Source organism: Pseudochaenichthys georgianus, chromosome 4, assembly GCF_902827115.2.
Source record: "Pseudochaenichthys georgianus chromosome 4, fPseGeo1.2, whole genome shotgun sequence".
Taxonomy (NCBI): domain Eukaryota; kingdom Metazoa; phylum Chordata; class Actinopteri; order Perciformes; family Channichthyidae; genus Pseudochaenichthys; species Pseudochaenichthys georgianus.
The window spans coordinates 21,544,280-21,563,461 of NC_047506.1; the positions used below are offsets into that span (position 1 = coordinate 21,544,280).

General features: G+C 43.1%; 1 protein-coding gene across 6 annotated transcripts in view; it reads left to right on the forward strand.

Moving 5' to 3' along the window:
- pde4ba (phosphodiesterase 4B, cAMP-specific a) overlaps positions 1-18,116 on the forward strand; it is a 220,364-nt gene extending 202,248 nt beyond the window's left edge. For 4 of the 6 annotated variants that reach the window (XM_071202916.1, XM_034081364.2, XM_071202917.1 and 1 more), the window contains 8 exons: positions 8,503-8,596; positions 11,766-12,049; positions 12,160-12,324; positions 12,901-13,000; positions 13,131-13,285; positions 13,386-13,508; positions 14,022-14,204; positions 14,297-18,116. In XM_071202916.1, coding sequence (XP_071059017.1) covers positions 8,503-8,596; positions 11,766-12,049; positions 12,160-12,324; positions 12,901-13,000; positions 13,131-13,285; positions 13,386-13,508; positions 14,022-14,204; positions 14,297-14,809 — 1,617 coding nt within the window. In that variant the 3' untranslated portion in view covers positions 14,810-18,116. Of the gene's footprint in view, positions 1-3,186; positions 3,479-6,742; positions 7,679-8,502; positions 8,597-11,765; positions 12,050-12,159; positions 12,325-12,900; positions 13,001-13,130; positions 13,286-13,385; positions 13,509-14,021; positions 14,205-14,296 lie in introns of those variants that run through there. The other 2 variants (XM_034081367.2, XM_034081368.2) reach the window with 2 other exon arrangements.
- The last annotated feature ends 1,066 nt before the right edge of the window (positions 18,117-19,182 follow it).

Consider the following 19,182-nt stretch of genomic DNA (forward strand, 5'->3'; position numbering starts at 1 on the left):
AACATGTCCGCAGTTGCCCAAATCAACCACCAGGGGGGCGCCAGGTCCGCACAGCTGCTCCGCGTTTCGCAGAGCCTCTTGCCTTGGGCGCTCCCCCGCCTCACCACTCTGCGGGCAGTTTTTCTGCCAGGGGACCTGAATCAGGTCGCAGATTTCCTCTCACGGCGCAAGCCTCCACCGGGGGAGTGGAGGCTTCACCCGGAGGTGGTGGAGATAATTTGGAGCCTCTTCGGCAGGGCCGAGGTGGACCTCTTTGCCTCGGAAGAGTCGAGGCACTGCCCCCTCTGGTTCTCCTGGTCGGAGGTGACCAGCCCATTGGGTCAGGATGCCCTGGCGCACAACTGGCCGGACACTCTCCTGTATGCCTTCCCGCCGTTGCCTCTGATACTTCAGACGCTTCAGAGGATCCTTACCCAGGGGCACAGGCTCCTTCTAGTCGCCCCCCGCTGACCGGGGAGAGTCTGGTTCCCACTGCTACGCAGTCTCTGCGGCAGCCCACCGTGGCGTCTCCCCGACAGGAAGGACCTCCTGTCACAGCTCAAGGGTCAGATCTGGCATCCCGACCCTCGCCGCCTTCAGCTCTGGGTTTGGCCTCTGCAGGGCCCAACCCACTGTTGAGCGGTGTCACGGCATCTGTCAGGGAAACTATCCTGAATGCCAGAGCTCCATCCACTCGGGCACAGTATGAGTGCAAATGGAGGCTCTTCTCCCACTGGTGTGTGAGTAAGGCTGAGAATCCGGGACATTGCTCCGTGGCCACCATTTTAGAGTTTCTGCAGTCCCTTCTGGATAGTGGACGTTCTCACTCCACTTTGAAGGTGTATATGGCTGCTATCTCTGCCCGACATGTCGGAGTCGATGGCGCCACAGTGGGGCGCCACAGGTTGGTGTCCCTCTTTCTAAGAGGGGCTCTACGGCAGCGCCCCCCTAGCACCCCAAGGGCCCCGGCTTGGGACCTGCCCCTAGTGTTGGATGCACTATCATCTCCTCCCTTCGAACCCTTGGCCCAGGTCGGGCTTAAATGGCTGTCCCTGAAGGCAGCATTTCTGCTTGTCATAACCTCAGGGAAGCGAGTCGGAGAGCGTCATGCCCTCTCCGTAAGCAGTACATGCCTGAGGTGGAACTCCGATGGCTCGGGTGTCACCCTCTGGCCGAATGTGGCGTTCTTGCCCAAGGTGCTTCCACTAGCCCACTCCAATCGGCCTATCCAGCTGGCAGGCTTTAACATTCCACAGGAGAACGGCACACCTGAGTTGCTGTGCCCTGTGCGTGCCCTGAGGGCGTATATTGATGCTACGGCCTGTATACGACAGTCAGAGCAGCTCTTCGTTTGCCATGGCGGCACTAGGAAGGGTCGTGCTCTCTCGAAGCAGCGGCTGTCCCACTGGGTGGTGGATACCATCACATGTGCCTATGGGGCCAGTGGCCGCCCCCCGCCATCAGGGGCCAGATGCCACTCTACAAGAGGCGTCTCAACATCGTGGGCTGCCCTAAGAGGGGTGCCCCTGGAGACCATCTGCGCCGCGGCGTCATGGGCGTCTTCTGGCACATTCTCCAGGTTCTACCGGGTCAATGTCGCCACTCCTCACCCCCTGGGGGTGGTCTTGTGGCCAAGCTCCGCTGCTTCCAACTAGGTGAGTAAGTGCTTGGATTCTTCATGACATGGTTGGTATAGGTCATCCAGTGCTAAAGCACCGCCTCTGGCGGTCAGTAGGGACGAAATAGAACGATAGTTACGGCTGTAACTACGGTTCTATGAGTCCCGGATGACCGCCAGAGTTTCCTGTCACTCAGAATTCTTGTGTGCTCGCGAGAAGATTCTGGGAACAGATCCTCTGTCGACACCGGCTGATGTAGCCGGTGTCACGTGGGTCACAGGTGACTTTGTTGTTATTGGTACTCGAGCTGCGCATGCGCGCGATGGACATATCCAGTGCTAAAGCACCGCCTCTGGCGGTCATCCGGGACTCATAGAACCGTAGTTACAGCCGTAACTATCGTTCTCTGTGTTGTGGCTGTTTGGGTCTAGGGATGAAATGATAAATCAGGTATCTGTTAGGCAATTGGCACAAATAATTTGTCAACATTTCTTGTTAATTAAGTAATCAGTCAGCAAAAAATATATATATATATATTGCTGTTTGATTTTAAGTTGACAAATTAGTTTCTTACAGCTTTGGGAATGATAGGAGTTTTTAAGAAATTAGTCTACAGAATATTTGTATTGATGTAGTAGTAGTAGTAGTAGTAGAACCTTTATTTATCCAGGAAAATCAATTAAGAACAAATTCTTATTTACAATGATGACCTGACAGGAGGCAAAGGCTTCCTGAGGGGATGGGGTTTGGGAGGAAATAAAAAGACACACTCCGGGCACTACAGAACCCAGGAGACAACACAAACACATAGAGCAAAGATGACAGGCATAGCAGTTGAACATATAAAAACTCTAAAACAATATTGCTGTGGTTCAATCAGTCATTAAAATCAGATGAAAAAAAATCAGTGATCAAGTCACTTTTAAAACATCAGAACAATGTAAATTGCTAATTAATTAATAATTAATTCTCACAGTTCTCTGGGGTTACCGTTTGTAATTTCTGTAAAAAAAAAACACACAAACAGAAGTGCGATATTTTATAAAGGATTTTATTGGACTTTATTCAATTTCAGATCAACAAATGTCTACCATGGTTCATAAATATTTACCACCCGCAAACATGATGAAAGAAACAATTATAAATATATATAAATACTATAGTTTCACCACAGAATTGTGGTATCTCTTTACACAACACCAATTAAAAAAGAGCTAGGGTTAGGGTTGAAAGAAAATCAATTGTGGCTCGTGGCACACATTGGATTTTCTATCGTGCACTACAACAAAGTCCTACATTTTTCTGTCACCTCAAATTTGTGCATTTTTTCTACAAATGTATAAAGGCAGCATAAGAGTGCTTTTGGTTGTATTCCATATGAAGGCATGCTACTTTTCAAGTTATAGTAATCATCACCTGTGTCTATCAAAACAGGAAGTGTTTTAGTCATCAGCATGGATTTATAAAGGGTGATCTCAACAGTGTCAACCCCAGAGCTATGCTGGCTGCAAGTCGTGAACAGAAAGCTTAGAAGCACAAGAGGCAAGAGGCGGGACTACCCCCATGAGGGAGTGTGTATGAGCCAGAGGTCTGTCTCTCTTGCACTCACACAGTCAACCATTGCTTCACATACAGTACACAGGGTGTGAGGTGCAGCCTAGTCAGACCTCGAAGCCCAAAGTGAGTCACTAGAGCTGTTGCGTTTCCCGGCGTCAGAGAGCCAAGGCTTGTTCCTTTTACTCATCCTGTAGTCAGACTGAGACAGACACTTTATAGGACGGCAGCTCCGCTCTACTCTGCACTCTACACACACCAACATGGGAGCCTGCTGCTTTGACAAGAAAGAGAGGAAGTTAGGGAAGCTCAATGGTTGGAGAAAGGTGAGTTATTTTAGACTTTTCAAAAGTTTGTTGTAAAGAGTTTACTTTTTTTGTATTGGTTTCTCTGTCTCTTTGGTGGACTTTGAGTGCTTAACTTTGCTCAACATGATATGACTTGAACATGTTTCTTTGTTTTTAAAAATAAAGTTTCAGTTGCTCCTTTTTGTCCTTTGTGATGATTAAAGTGGTCACCCTCAGCACATGCTGAGCGCCTGCATTAGGGTTTTCTTACTTTTGAAAGCATTTGATGTTTAGTTCCTTTACTGTACATTACAGAAGTTTTTTTTCAGTGGTAAACTTATTTGGTCATTTTCTTTATAAACCCACTTTGCAGAGGTTCTTGCAAGGAGTGGAGCATGCATTCTGCTTTTGAGAACCCTTGTGGACACTTTATTGACACTGAATTAAGATGTGTGGCTGTTTTTTAAGACACTGAGAGAACTCTTGCCATCCTTAGAGCAGAGAGCCAAGTTTAATTCGGTGCAGATCAGAGATGGAATGTGTTTCTGTCTGTTTCAGGTAGAAATGTCGTTTGTGGGATTACTTAAACTTTACTTTAGGATATCAGACTTTTAGTTACACATGCTGTTTTGTTCTGAAACAATGTTAAACTGAATGTTACCTATATAGTAGTTGGTACTTTCAAAAACTGTTTTGTGGAATCAAAAGCATCTAGGAAAGGTCTGACTTTCTTTAGAAGAGTCTAGTGTCATCTAAAGAGACAAAGGGAATTTAGTTATTAAGCACAAGGACCGTGGATGTAGGTTACGTGAGACCGAGTAAGGTTATACGTTTTATTTCTGCATTGTATCAAATCCTCTGAGTTTTCAGACGGTTTTTTGGACTGAAGCCGAACACTCTGATCATCTGCGGAGAAGAGAGAGGTAGCGGCAAAGTGGTTAGGTGCTGATTAAAGTTTAAAAACAGGATGAATAAAGAACTGTTGTGGATCTTTTTCTCAAAGGTTAGGAATATAGATGACATTAGTTTTGTTTGCATTATCGAACATTGCTTTCTGTGTTAGTTAAGCCCTCATTTCAGTATAGAATAACAAATATTTTTTGGGTAATTCAAGGATTTCTTGTTTCTTGGTGTATTACTGCCTCTGTAATATTTCACACCAGATTGTTTTCTGCTTTCGAAGCAACCAGAGCTCAAGGGTGCAGTTGAGTAGCCTGTTAACTGTCCTCCTTCTGCCAAAAAGTGTGTTGCACACCACATCTGACTCTGGGACCTTGCACAGCTGCAAGTGATAGAAATGAATCACTCAGCTGAGAAATTGCTTGCTTACTTATTCCTCTCAATTCATTTGCTGTCTCTGTCTGCTAAAGCTGATTGTTCTTTCTGATACATCTTAATGTTTGGATTCAGAGAAATTAATCCACTCTTTCTCAGAAAGATACACATGTGCATGAGTGAGTCAGAGGAAGTGAGAGGTTGTCCATCCCTCAAAAACTTCTGTAGTTTCATATGACTTACGCATAGTTCATACGTAGGAAGGTTTCTCAGTCTTTACAGAGTTATGTCACAGTACGTCTTTGCAATTGCGCCGATGTTACCTGCCTGCGTCATAAATTTGATAAAAAAAGATAAACCACAACTGTAGGTTTGCCTCTAAATGTCTCAAAAGTCACTATCGGCGATGTTGCATTCAGTACATGTAAAATTATATTTACTAAGAAGATTCAGATGAATGTTATTATGGTATTAATAATTAATTTAATGAACAAAATGTAACCTTTTTGTGTTATTGATTTGCTTTTCAAAACTTCCACACTCATCTTTGTAAATACAGATTAGTTAGATGAACAACTGCCAACACAACAGTTGTTTGCATGTTTTTATATTGCATAGAAAAAGATAATTTACACAGTTGTTTTCTCCATAGGTCAAGCAGTGCATGTATGTTACTGCAGGGTTAAGAGGTCATTACTCTCTGAAAAGTGAACAGGCTGTTTTACTGCTGACTGAGCATAGTGCACCCACTAGTGGCTTAAAGGCACAACTTCAATCTGATCCACATATCAGCATCAATTGTGGTTAACTGTAGATAATAGCATTTGTTGGCTGCTGCTGAGTGTGTGCACTGAGGCATTTCTTCCAGCCCTTGGGGAAGCACAGCTCTTCAACACATTGCAGAGAGACATCCCCCGCTGTTATTTCTGGTTTCTTTATATATTATGCAGTAAGCTATTATATAAAGAGCTGCCTCCTCTGTTTCTTTTATTTATTTATTTCCTCTCGCGTCTCACCTCCCTGCTTCTGGTTCTTTCCCTCAGTGGGAGGATAATCCGGGAACCTCTCGGGAAGCTTTGATCTCCTCCTCATCTTTCCGAACTCGGTCGCACACAAACCCAATCGGACTGAGATGTTCTGTGGGAACTTCTGTTTACAGTTTCCCATGGATTGGCTCTGAACTGACAAAACTGGATATTTTCTCATTAGCGAAAGCAGAAGAGTGATCCGCTGAGGGGTTTCACAGAACAATAGTCGTGACAAAAAGCACAAGCAGCGCCACCAAAATAGGCTGGCGGTTCTGGTGTAACAGTATATCAGTCAGGTGGCCCTAGCCTTGCACACTGCAGCAATATCAACACCTGCTCCAAGGACAGCCCATTGATTCTGCCATTGAAGCAGACAGACAGAGAGAGAGATTGATGACAGTGTTGGCAGCAGGGAGAGAAATTGACATGTAAGTGGTGGAGAGTGAGGGGGGAGCGGAGGGGAGGGGAGGGGGAGGTCGATGAATGTGAGCAGAGGCGATGTGTGTGGTGCATTCTCGTGACAGCTCAGCAGCTACACCACATGTCTGCCTTGGAAAAGGAAAAGGGGGAGCCTCTCCTCCTTTTCAAAACAGCCCTACACTGTCTGCCTGATGCTGTTGCCATAGCGTTGCGGTGTTCTGGTAATTGGCGCACACACACTTTCACCGACCAAATTGGGGAAGGATGCAATTATCTCCCTTCTCTCTTTTTTCTTTTCCTCTGCTCTGACCGTCTTCCTCACTCCCTAGTTGTTTCGCGCTTGGTAAAAATAGCCCTGCACAGATACCCTCCAATATTATTATGGGATGCAGATAATGACCAGGCTTATGAGATCTCCACAATGGCCGCCACGCTCGGGATGTCAGTTGACAACAGAAGACTGAAAAGAGGGAGAGAATAATAATAATAATAGAGATAATGGCGATAAATACAGTTGCATTCACATTCCTCAAACATGCTCCATCCCCTCTGTCAAATTATTGTTTTACTGTAGATGGAAGGAATAGCTGTACAGCTCCACGAAATTCCTTCACAATGGCTGAACTGACGTCATGAAAGAATGCCTTTTGAGAGGGAATTACAGGGGTTGGGAATAGACAAGGATGGGATTCATGGGCAATGGTTGCACAGCTGGAAAACGTGAGGAGAGAGGACATCTTATCAGGAACTCAAGGCTGGATATAAAATATCAGTCACTCAAACATCCCATCACAACCTCGTCCGACGTAATTAGGGCTCCCCCTTCTCCCCACTTTCTGTCAAATCATGTGTTCTGAAGAGAGCGTGTTGCTGGGGCTGGCAGACTACAGTGGGGGGAAAGAGACAGGAGAGGGAGGGAACCGAATAGAGAGAGAGAAAAGCAGGGTAGGAGGGGGAGTGAGCGCTACAGCAGTGAGAGCAGCAAAGCAAGACAAATCCAGTGGAGGAACCCCCCCTCCAGTCAGATGAACATCACTACCTCACTCCCTCCCTCCTGCTTCACCGTTGTTTTTTTCCCCCTCCTCCCTTTCTCGCTCCTCTATAATTCATCTGTGCGCTGAGAGTCCCCTGCTCACGGCTCCAGCTGCTCCATCCGAACCACCAAGCCTGTTGGATCTCCTCCTCTCCTCGCTACATCGTCTTCTTTTTTCTCCATTTGTCCGTCCATCTATTCTTGCATCCCTCCACAGGCATGGAGAGTCAAAACTGGCCTTTTTCTGCTGCTGAGAGGGAGAGTGAGCCATCATCAAGCTGCTCTCTTAGCTGCTGAAAAGGGAAACACAAGACAAGAGAAGAAGGGATTTTGTTGTCCTTTTTGGCGTTGAAAGAATCCTGTTTGTCTGCCTCCATTTTTTGCTATTGGATTACAGTTCTGGCTTTGTGTAGGAACCAAAAAACGGGGTCCAAAATGCCTGAAGCAAATTACCTGCTGTCGGTGTCTTGGGGTTACATTAAGGTGTGTGGCGCTTATCTACGTAGCATGTCGGGATAACATATGGATTTCATTGTATCGCTTTGCTGTGTTGCTGTTGAAATTCAGCATTTTGATAATTATTTTGTGGAGCATTTGAGATAACTGTGCTAGCCTAATTGCACCGAAATACATTTCCATCATGATGAGAGGGGTCTGACAGAATGGTGTTTGTGGCTCAGGCTCCATCTTGAGCCCTTTGCAGAGCTCTGTGTGTCTGTATGTGTGAGTTGGTCTGTATGTGTGTGCACGCGCATGCATCAGTCTGTCATAAACAGCTGCTGCTGCAGTGCTCGGGTCTCCATGTTCTGTCAAATGCATCCGTCTCCCTCAACTATTTCCTCTATTCAAAATGGTTCATGTTATTGAAAGTACATGAACATAAAGAATGTTGTAACAAAGAGGAATTTAGAGTGCACTGTGCAGATTTTGCTCTTGACATCATTGAAATGTTTGCATACTGACGTAGGTGAAGCAGCTAAATAGGCCCCAGAAATGTGATTCAGTGCAATAAAACTGAAAATTGGTTGCCCGGGGTGAATTGAGTGTTATAAAAAGGGGTTGACTTCCCCACTGGTAAAACAAATAAAGATCAGCATCCTCATTAATTCCAGGGGAAATGGAGGGGGAAATAACATGTGTGTCCCCACTGATTTGACGCTGTAATTAAATAATAATCTTGAGCTGGTGGAATACTGCTGCATTTTGCATGGAATCTTGTACCATAATGTTTCCCAGGTTTTCCACTCTCTGGAAACTGACGACATTTCTTCCCTCTCCCCCCTCCTCTCCCTCCTTTTCTTTTGCAGTTCAAGAGGATGTTGAATCGGGAGTTGACGCACCTATCTGAGATGAGTCGGTCCGGGAATCAGGTTTCCGAATTCATCTCCAACACCTTCCTAGGTAAAGTCTAATGTACATGCACTCAAAATCACTGTCAAGACTCACAAATCTTGTTTTTATAATTAATCAATAATCATTACCAACAATAACTGTATATACATATACATATAAAGTCCCAACAGTTCATATAAAAATACAAACACAAAAAATATGTAGTTGCTCACAAAGACCGCCCCACTCTGTTTTGCTGCAATGTGTTTGTGGCGGTTCAGTACATGTTAAGCTGTGCAAGTTGATCTGGCAGGCTTTTCTGTGGGGGCGTACCATAAAACACTGCACCATTTAGCTTTGTCTAGATGTCATCGGGCTCCAAAGGGCCATAGATATTGAAGTAAGAAGGGTACATTTCTTAAATAATGACGAAGGGCAAAAAAGGGTGTTTAAGGTGGCCAACTACTGTTAAAGTGTAATTTGACAACAAGGGGCTTGATGAATCTGAGCGGTCTGGAAGTGGATGCTGTCAGTGTGGGTTGCAAACTTGAGCTCTGAGAATAGATGGGAATACATTAATATATTTTTATACTTTTCTTCTCTTTTTTGACAGCTGCATGAACAACATGTTGCGTGACCCCGGTACAAAACAACACTATTGAGTCACTGTGTGGCAATACAAATATGAAAATCGGCCCTATAAGAAAAATCAGCCGATTTCTTCAAATGGGTTCAATGTAGGCTTTTGGTTAATGGGAGAATCCCACAGGAGCTAAAGAAAATAATGTTAAAGTTAGACAAATTATTTAATTATTAGAAATATAGATTGAAAAACAAAAGGGATGCTCGAAGGGTGACAGAATGCTCATTGAAGTAGTTCAGATTATTTATGGGAAGTGGCTTCTGATCGATTGGCAACCTCATCCGGTTTAGTGTTGTTGGCGGATCCCTCCTCACCGGATCATAGAGAGAGAGGGAAAGGTTGATGAGAGACAGAGAAAAAACAAACGTGGGAGGGAGGGAGAGAGGGAGATGACTGCAGTGAGGGAAAGAAATAGAGGTATAGAGGAACCCCCTTAGCTGGCAGTGAGATGATCTCGGCAGATTCAGTGACTCATCTTAGTGCATCTTTGTCAGCGGGGGACACCTTGTTGTCACTCCACCTCTCGCTGCCCCGAGAATCCCGACAGAGATGACTATCGCTTCGATAAGGAAGTCGGGATTACCCACTGGCGGTAGGAAAAAAAACAATTATGAGGAGTGGGTGGGGAAAAAACGGCTGAAGCAGCAAAGCTGGAATGGTTGGGCCTCAGCTGACCAGTTTAATCCTCCCATCCATTAAGATTAGTATCACGTCAGTAATGCCCTTATTTCTGCTCTAGATATTCTTTATTTAGGCCCAGATAAATGATCATTTCCTGCCACATGCCATGTTCTGCAGAGGTTATTCTAAGATACAACATAAATCCCAATCATTTTATTATAGACTATCTCGGTTTTAAAGCTTTCAACTGATGGAAAGGCAGACCTTTGAACCGTAAAACAATGCTCATAAAGACTGGCAATTCCCTAGATAAATAAAGACTGCAGAGTTACTCATTTAGGGTGATTTCAGTCCAGGTTTTCTCACTTTCCTTTAAGGATTGTTGGCAGATAGCACCCTGGCCATTCACGTGTGCCTTTAACCCCGTCCCAGCTTGCAGCATAATTCTGCCATAATTCCCTTTGATCAGCCAGCAGCAGAACACACCTAGTTCGGGGAATACACCAAGGGAAAAAATTGCCCCAAAAAACCCACCCCTCCCTGCCTTCCCTACTGCATCTGCGTCTCTCAGAAGAGAGCATATGGAGGAGGATGAAAAAGAAATCGAAATAGACGTGGGAGGTGACAGAGTAGAGGGAACGAGAAGGGAGAGCAGGAGAGAAACAACAGAGCAAAATGCACACATTTTTACTTCGGCTGCTTCAGTATTATTATTATTTTCGTGAAATCCTCAGTTTTGGAAAAAAAAGATAAGATAAGTTTAATGCAAAGAAGAGAAGAGTGAAAATGGATGAGAAAACGAATGAAATGTACTTTGCTTGACTAACACATTGCAGTCCAAAACGAGAGGATTTCAACTGGTACATCAGGCTCACTCAGCTTAAAATGTATCAGTCGTATCAGTCCATGCCGTCCGCAGTATATTGACACTTACTTGTGACACTGAAAACTCTCACAAATGGGTCCTTCTCTCTCCTACACACATACATGTAAAGGACACAAAGACACCACACAGCATTGGTGATAATGATGGCTTGTAATAAATTAGAGGGCAATATATTGCTCTTCCCCTTGTTTCCCACGCAGCACATGTCTGAGAGCGCTTAATTGCCCATTCTCAATTACCACTGGAGGACTGAAGAGAGAGCGAGAGACAGAGAGAACAAGCAGAGAATACAATGAAAGAGGGAGGGAGGGAGAGCGTGAGAGTGAAAGTGATTATTTGAATTACAGCTGGTAATTGAATAACCCTCCACAGGGGAAGGCTGATAGATGAGTGCGCAGCTCACATTCGACTAATATGACTTACTGTATGACTTATTATTGGCAGATTTCTATATTTACTATTGCAAAAAAGTTAACAATTTGCCTTTTTATTCTTTTTTTAAAAATGTTTTGATAAAGGTTGTAAGTGTGTTTTAGGACTTCTTGCTCGATTTATTTGTAGCCAGGCCAACTGTGGTTGAGTCAACTTATAAATAAGACAAACTAGACATACAAATCCCACTCTACACTAAGTGATTTGATAAAGCTGTGAAAGATGTGGCAGTTTATTGAATGGCCGACTTTATAGACCTGCCTTAGCTGTGTTGGAGCCGCAGCTCTCAGTCTGTCAAGGGACTGCCTTATGAAAGTCAAGAGAACAGGAGATGAGATGTGAGCCACCTGCTAATAGGTGGGGGGGCAGAGAAAAATGAACAGTAGCAGCACAGAGAGACTGCAGGTGGAGGACAGGGCAGCATGAATGAACAAATGAATGGAGGTACAGATGATGAATGAGTGAGTGAATACATAAATCCCTCAGTAGCCAACCAGCTGCAGGTGTTTCTATAGTGCACCTGGATCCAATGGCAGCATATGCACTCATTTGATTGCAGACTAGATTAATTATCAGACCTCTTCTTGTGTGAGGCCAAATGTAACCAATTTTATTACACATTTGTAAAAACAACTTGCTATCTTCTTGTCCCTCAGACAAACAGAATGAGGTGGAGATGCCGTCGCCGACATCCAAGGCGCGAGAGAAGAAGAAGCAGACGAGGCAGCAGCTGATGACACAGATCAGCGGAGTCAAAAAGGTTTCCCATGGTCCTTCGCTCTCCACCAGCAGCATCTCGCGCTTCGGCGTCAAGACCGATAAGGAGGAGCTGCTGTCCAAAGAGCTGGAGGACCTCAACAAGTGGGGCCTGAACATCTTCACCGTTTCAGAGTACTCCCACAGTCGGCCTCTTACCTGCATCATGTACGCCATCTTCCAGGTATGAATTGTCTGGAATTCTGAATTGTTTATCCACTTATAATTGTTGTTTATTTCTACTCAAATGAACCACACTTATTCCTAAACATTCTACCATGTTGGTTTTCCTAGGAGCGAGACCTGTTAAAGACATTTCAAATCCCTGTGGATACGTTCGTGGCCTACATGATGACATTGGAGGACCACTACCATTCAGATGTGGCCTACCATAACAGCCTGCATGCTGCTGACGTAGCCCAATCCACACACATCCTCCTCTCCACTCCAGCCCTAGATGTAAGTTATTATATAGTTGATTATACTACTTGTTTTTAATACCTCAGATCAGGGTCTTGGAATATTATCAAATTAAGGTCCACTTAAAAAATCACCACTTCTGACTTAGACACCAGTGAGTATCCACAGAAATAGGGGGAAACTAAATTAGAGGCGTGAGCGCTTACATCACCCATTTGCAATTTTCCTGAATCGCCACACCAGCTTTCAAGAACTCAACCTCCTTCCATTGAATCATATCTTCCCCCATTGATCGGGGAATTACCCATCGTTCTTCCAACACTTGGCCCTCTGTGACTTATTTGTTAGATTTTTCCTGCATGCATTTTGTATCAGTATTGGTAGGACACAGTCAGGTCAGAATGCCCTGGACTTAAGCTATTGATCTTCTCTTCTTGGCTGTCTTTCATCTATTCAATCCTGCGCACACAGTGTTATGCATGTACTTGATCTGTGTAGTTTGAAAGAAAGGCAGACTTCGTATTTGATTGAAAATTGGCATAGATATTATAGTTATTCTTTAGTTTTTTTAACCCTTTAGAAATGTTTAATGTTTTGTTTTCCACCTCTTCTTAGGCGGTGTTCACAGATCTTGAGATCCTAGCAGCCATCTTTGCTGCAGCTATCCATGATGTTGACCATCCTGGAGTATCAAACCAATTCCTAATCAACACCAGTAAGTCAAAATAATACCCATCACAGGACTGATTGAAATTATTTGTTGCTTTCCTGAAAATGTATAGAATAGATAGTAATAGAAGCCGTTATGACAGTGACTAAAATATATATTTTTGACGCTTTTTCAGACTCTGAGCTGGCGTTGATGTACAACGATGAGTCTGTGCTGGAGAACCATCACCTGGCTGTGGGATTCAAGCTACTACAGGAAGACAACTGTGATATATTCCAGAACGTCCCTAAGAAGCAGCGACAGTCCCTCCGCAAGATGGTGATCGACCTGGTAAGAAATCCTGTTTCATAGTATTTCCTCTTCTCGATTTATATTATAACATTCCAAAATTATTCTAATGCTGATGAATGGTTCTCTTTCTTTTATGCAGGTTTTGGCCACTGACATGTCCAAACACATGAGTCTGCTGGCTGATCTGAAGACTATGGTGGAGACAAAGAAGGTGACGAGCTCAGGAGTGCTGCTGCTGGATAACTACACAGACAGGATACAGGTGGGTGATGAGATTTAGCAAACAATAAAAAAGGGACAGTTAAAAGAAAAAGCATACTTAATATATTTCCTTGGATGGACTGTGAGAATGTGATTGGACACTGCAAGCCCTCCACCTCTCTTTCGCAGCTTTTAATAGCTCTAATCAATAGTCAGTGTTGGCAGAGGTTACTCAGCCAATGGTCATTAGCCGGCCTCCTACATAGCTGATCTCTGCTCCCTGCTGTCACTCTTTCTCTCACTCCATCCGTCTTCCTTTTTACCTTTAAGTGCTCCCTCTACACTTGCCCCTTAATGGTCTTTCTAGGATTTCTTCTTTCTAGACTGACTTCCTTTCATAACAAAACCCTTTATAGAAAGAACCTTAAATGCTGCTTCTGTGTAAATCTCATTCGCCTTAATCTGTAGTAATTTACAAGAGAAGACTACAAATGTCTTTTAAACTTTGGGGGCGGAAATGATATATACGCACTACACAAGCATATACTAAATTGCATTTCTGTATTATTTACAGGTGCTGCGTAACATGGTGCACTGTGCCGACCTGAGTAACCCCACCAAGTCCCTGGAGCTGTATCGCCAGTGGACTGATCGGATAATGGATGAGTTCTTCCACCAGGGAGACAGAGAGAGGGAGAGGGGGATAGAGATCAGTCCTATGTGTGATAAACACACAGCCTCCGTGGAGAAGAGCCAGGTAGGCACTCAAAATATCTGCATTTATATATGAAAGAAAAAGTTATAATAATCTCACTTTCGGTTCTAATGTGCCTGCTTTCTACTCTCCAGGTGGGTTTCATCGACTACATCGTGCACCCTCTGTGGGAGACGTGGGCCGATCTGGTCCACCCTGACGCCCAGGACATTCTGGACACGCTGGAGGACAACAGGAACTGGTACCAGAGCATGATCCCCCAGAGCCCCTCCCCGCCCTTCTACGACCAGGGCGTGCACGGACACAGTGGAGGGAATGGAGGTCAGGGAGGAGGGGAGAAGTTTCAGTTTGAGCTCACCGTGGAGGAGGAGGACTTGAATGGAATAGAGAAAGATGGCGAAGGGGAGGAGGATGAGGAAGAAGAAGAAGAAGAAGAAGAAGAAGAAGAAGAAGAAGAAGAAGAAGAAGAAGAAGAAGAAGAAGAAGAAGAAGAAGAAGAAGAGGAGTTGGAAGAGGAGGAAGATAGCCTGGGAGATTCTCGTTCTCCTCCCCTGGACTATTTGGACGGTCAGGAGCTTGAGGAGGGAGTCGTGATAGAGCCGGCGATAGAGATTGTGACCCATGAGGCGTCGCCCACAGACACATAGGGCTTCCATCATCAGGCTCACATGGTGATTTGAACGTTTTTGGCAAAAGGGGGAGATCCTCTTGCAGCTGTGCTTTTTAATAAGCCCATAGAAGCAAAGGCTTAGTTTGGTCCCTCACAGGGGCGTTTGCACTTGGGTGTTTGAAGCCAGACACGGACGGACAGTTTCGGTGAGGCGGCTTCAGAGTTCTCAGGAAATAATTACTGCGAACATTTTAGTCTTGATGGACAGGCGAGACTGAGAGTGGAACTTGAAGGATTGCGGCCAGTTTGGGAAATAGTTACTCTTCTTTCTGGACCGGCATTAAATGGACATTGACACTACTGAGAGAAGTTTTGTACCTTAAGACTTTTTTACAGATATGATATGATCTAGAAGTAGCATAGATTAAGATCTACTGATGGAGACACATTTGTATAGCAAAAGAAAGTGTTTACTTTTTCCTGTACCATTTGTCAAAGGACTTTTGTGTGCCTTTTTTACTATTGTCTTTATAATAGTTTTTTATTTATTGAACACTCTAGTATGTCTGTGAAATGTTTTTTTTCTTATCTGAAAGAGCAAAATCTTTTTTTGTATGTTAAAGAGAACAGTCTTCCATGTATTGGGCAATAGAGAAATCCAAACAAACATCGACAAACTAATCTGAATAGGGAAACATTAACACCCACATTATACGCACATTCTGTCACTTTTGTTTTTCAATCTGAGCAGTGTTTCATACATGGAATTCAAATGCTTAATTTCCCTCATGCTTCATGTTACATGAATGTTTGTTGCTTTCTTTATCAGTTGTTGGTCAATGAATGTCACAGTTACACTAAATCATCTATATTCATCTCTATACATCATCTTTTCTCTTTTCTGCGTAACAGTCTGCAATCCATTGGTCGACTTCCTACCTCTTTCTCACCAAAACTTGACTTTTGATGCGAAATGCTCAGCAAGGATGTGAAATCCTACACTTAAAACTATTTGATCAGATATTCCTGCTACATTTTAAATGTACATTTATGGAGCATTTGATCTGTTTGGTTTTGTCTTTTCATTTTCCTCAACCAATTGTTTTCGTGTTGGTGTGAAAAAGAGGATAGTCTAGATCAAACCCTCATAACCTGCAATCTATTACTAGTTTCAATCAGCAGTAAAACAAGCAAGTCTTAAAGCAAATAGTGTGCTGCTTAGATCTGTAAAGTCAGGAATGAAGTCTACAAAGGACAAAATGCACAACAGCAGTAAATCAATTTATTTTTTTAGCCTACAAGTACGCTGCAGTCTTAATAATCCTGTTAGATGGAACAGGTCCTGACCCCAGACCCGTCTGATGTAAGGCCCCCACCCCCACCCCTCGGCAATCAGGCCCAGACCACATGATTAAAGGTGCTCGTACAGCTGCCTATTTGCAGGGCGCTCTCAGACCCTCATCAGAACCTCTATTCATATGGTTTACAAACCCCTTTGGGCTCCACGGACATGACCCCAAAACAATCAGGTCAGCTATTTCTTCCTCACAATAAAAATCCCTCAAGTGCTGAGTCGGGTCATTGACGTCAATTGAATTTCTCCCCCTCCCCCTTGACTGTATCAGGTTTCCAGGACAGTGGGGTTATAGGGATTGGAAACAGATGGAATTGCTGGATTCAGCCTGGCAGACTTTACCCTCTAGAAAAACAGAGGGATAATTAGGTGCTCTAGTTTGAAAACAAACCAAAGAAAGCCTATTTTTGCTGCTGAATGAGGTTCGAAAATGGTGTGCAGACGTTACATTTATGCTCCTGACGCTTCCATGACTAATTTGTATTGATGTGCTAGTTGCATCTATATTTACAGCTCTCCATTTCCATATTGGTTTACTGATATACTCAAAGGTACTTCATTTATTTCACTCTAGCATGCGTAAGTGGCAATTGTCTGTGTGCAGTATGTATGTGTGTGTGTGTACAGTATGAAAGGTTTTGTATCTGTGTGTGTTTGGATGTGTTGACTTTGTCATCAGGCCTTACCCCCATCACTCCTCACCTTTGTCTCTACTGTTTGTCGCTAGGAGCTCAAGTTGGTCCTTTTTGCTGTTTATAACAGTGTGTATTTATTCTCTACTTAAAGCTTGTAAATATGAAATACTGGTTCAGTGTAAAATCTATTTTAATTTATATGCACTTGCATTACCTGGAAGTGGTGGTGTCTAATGTGTAGAAGACTCTGGATTAGAGTCTTTTTATATATGTATTATATATTGTTTTTTATATAAATATATATATAAATATATCTAAGTATATATTCGCACAATGTTTTGAGTGCCCAGCAGAGCAGCAGCTAAAGATACATGTTGTTGTCACATGAAGACCTTGTAACTTCACAAGAAAATGGAAAAACATTTATTAATTAAGCTTATTATAAAGGAATATTAAACAAAGAAATAATTTGGCATTACTTATATATTCACAAGTTTCTCTTGGTTAACTTGATTTAGGCTTAGATACATTTCTGAAATAATAGCTATAATTTTAGAGAGGACATGTCCTCATTTGGTTTCGTAGGACATTTTTCTGATTGGAAGCTATTTTGATCCAACTGAGTTTTTGAAGCTACAAGGTTTTCATCCGACAGCAGTAATTTGGTAACCCAGGGGCGACATAGAGGACATGTTAAACTGCATAGGCTGTGAAATAGGATACATGCGGGCTAGCTAAGGAACACAAAGGCTTAGTCGATGCTTGGTATCAAAGTACACCAATAGCTTATTTTCTCTCAGCAGCTTGTCACAACCTTAGCTTCTCCATCCAGCATTTGAGTGCAGATTGCTGATACTGTATATGAGGCCAGATAGATACAGGTTTACCGACAAACACAAAGCAATTGTCTCCTTTTACACTTAACGCACTTGATGTAAAAGTAGATAACACGGGGACTGTATTGGTACAGTAGCATGCTACAATACGCCCGGCACTGACGTGAATCGTTCAGAATTAACAACAAAACATGATCGTATGTAACTGATTGTGCTAATGTGTGAAAACTCTTTCTGACCAAACTTGTTAGCAGTTTTGAAATTCAAATTTGTCAGTATTAACATTGTTTATCTATGTTCAAGCTTTTTTTGGTCCTAGTTGTCTCCAAATGGTTAGCCAGATTTAGCACTATCTGCATGAGAGATGGGTTTTTTTTATGTCAATAATATGTTCAAGTCCGCCAATTGGTGGGTTATTAAATGTTTCACACAATGTATGGTATTATATTGTATATTGTGTTCGAAAATAAATCTGAAATACTTTTTCTATTAAGTGATTAAAAGCAAAGCATGAATACATTCCTTGGATTTCTGATATTTTTTTCTCACTTCACTCTAAATTATTACTGCCAATTAACAGCAGGTTTTTAACTGTATCAATCTCCTATTTTTTAATACAACACAATACTGGCACAACAAAAGAAAATGACCGTTAATCGTAAAATTAATCTTGTCTTAATTATTTGGTGGTTACTGGTATTTGTTTCATAACTCAGTGCAAAGACATGCTCCAGTTTGTTACTGGATACTTGCACACCATGAAAGAAGGGTTCATTAGCTGGATATCATTTACGATTACTGCCGATTAGACTTTTTCAATACACATCACTAGGAGTCTACTGAAGTCACTTTAACAGTTGAAGTACATTAAGACTTCTGTGCAAGCTAGTTATTGGTTAAATCAAGACAAGTTTGTATACAAACAAAAAATCCATACACTTTGTGAAGCTGACAATTGAGCGGCCCGACCAAGCAAGGAGGCAGAGGCAGAACTTCCAAAAATATAACCCGGCGTGGGTATTTATTAAAAACATTGGCACAAAGTTCACCGCCTCAATCTGCAGTTCTCCTTTCACCTATCCTGCAGCCACAAGGATCTCACACACACACCCAGCCCTCTCAACAGACAGGGCAACAGAGCCTAAATACACCCACTCCAATCATCACAACAAGACACAGGTGAGGGGGGAGGAGACAACACAGGACACCAGGTGCACACAATCATCAGCCACAGACAACCTATACTGTGCAATCACGCCAACAAAGTGCCATATCACCCGGCCTGAAGCCGTCAGTCCATAGTGACGAAGCCACCTTCGCCACACACTTTCAGGGCTTGCTGCAGTACAGTATGTTCCACCTTTTACATTTTAAATCTCTAATACTGCAAATGTTCAATGACATGCTACTGCGCAATATGCAGTACGCTGCCATTCATTGTGTTGTATGTAGGAGTAAGTTGCACAAATTGATTTTTTTCAGGTGATTTGTTGAAAAAACCCACCAATGCTGGACTTGCAGACTTTGAGTTTAAATGGTGGGTTTACTACCCATTCCATGAAAAACACCAATCTCATAAATACAG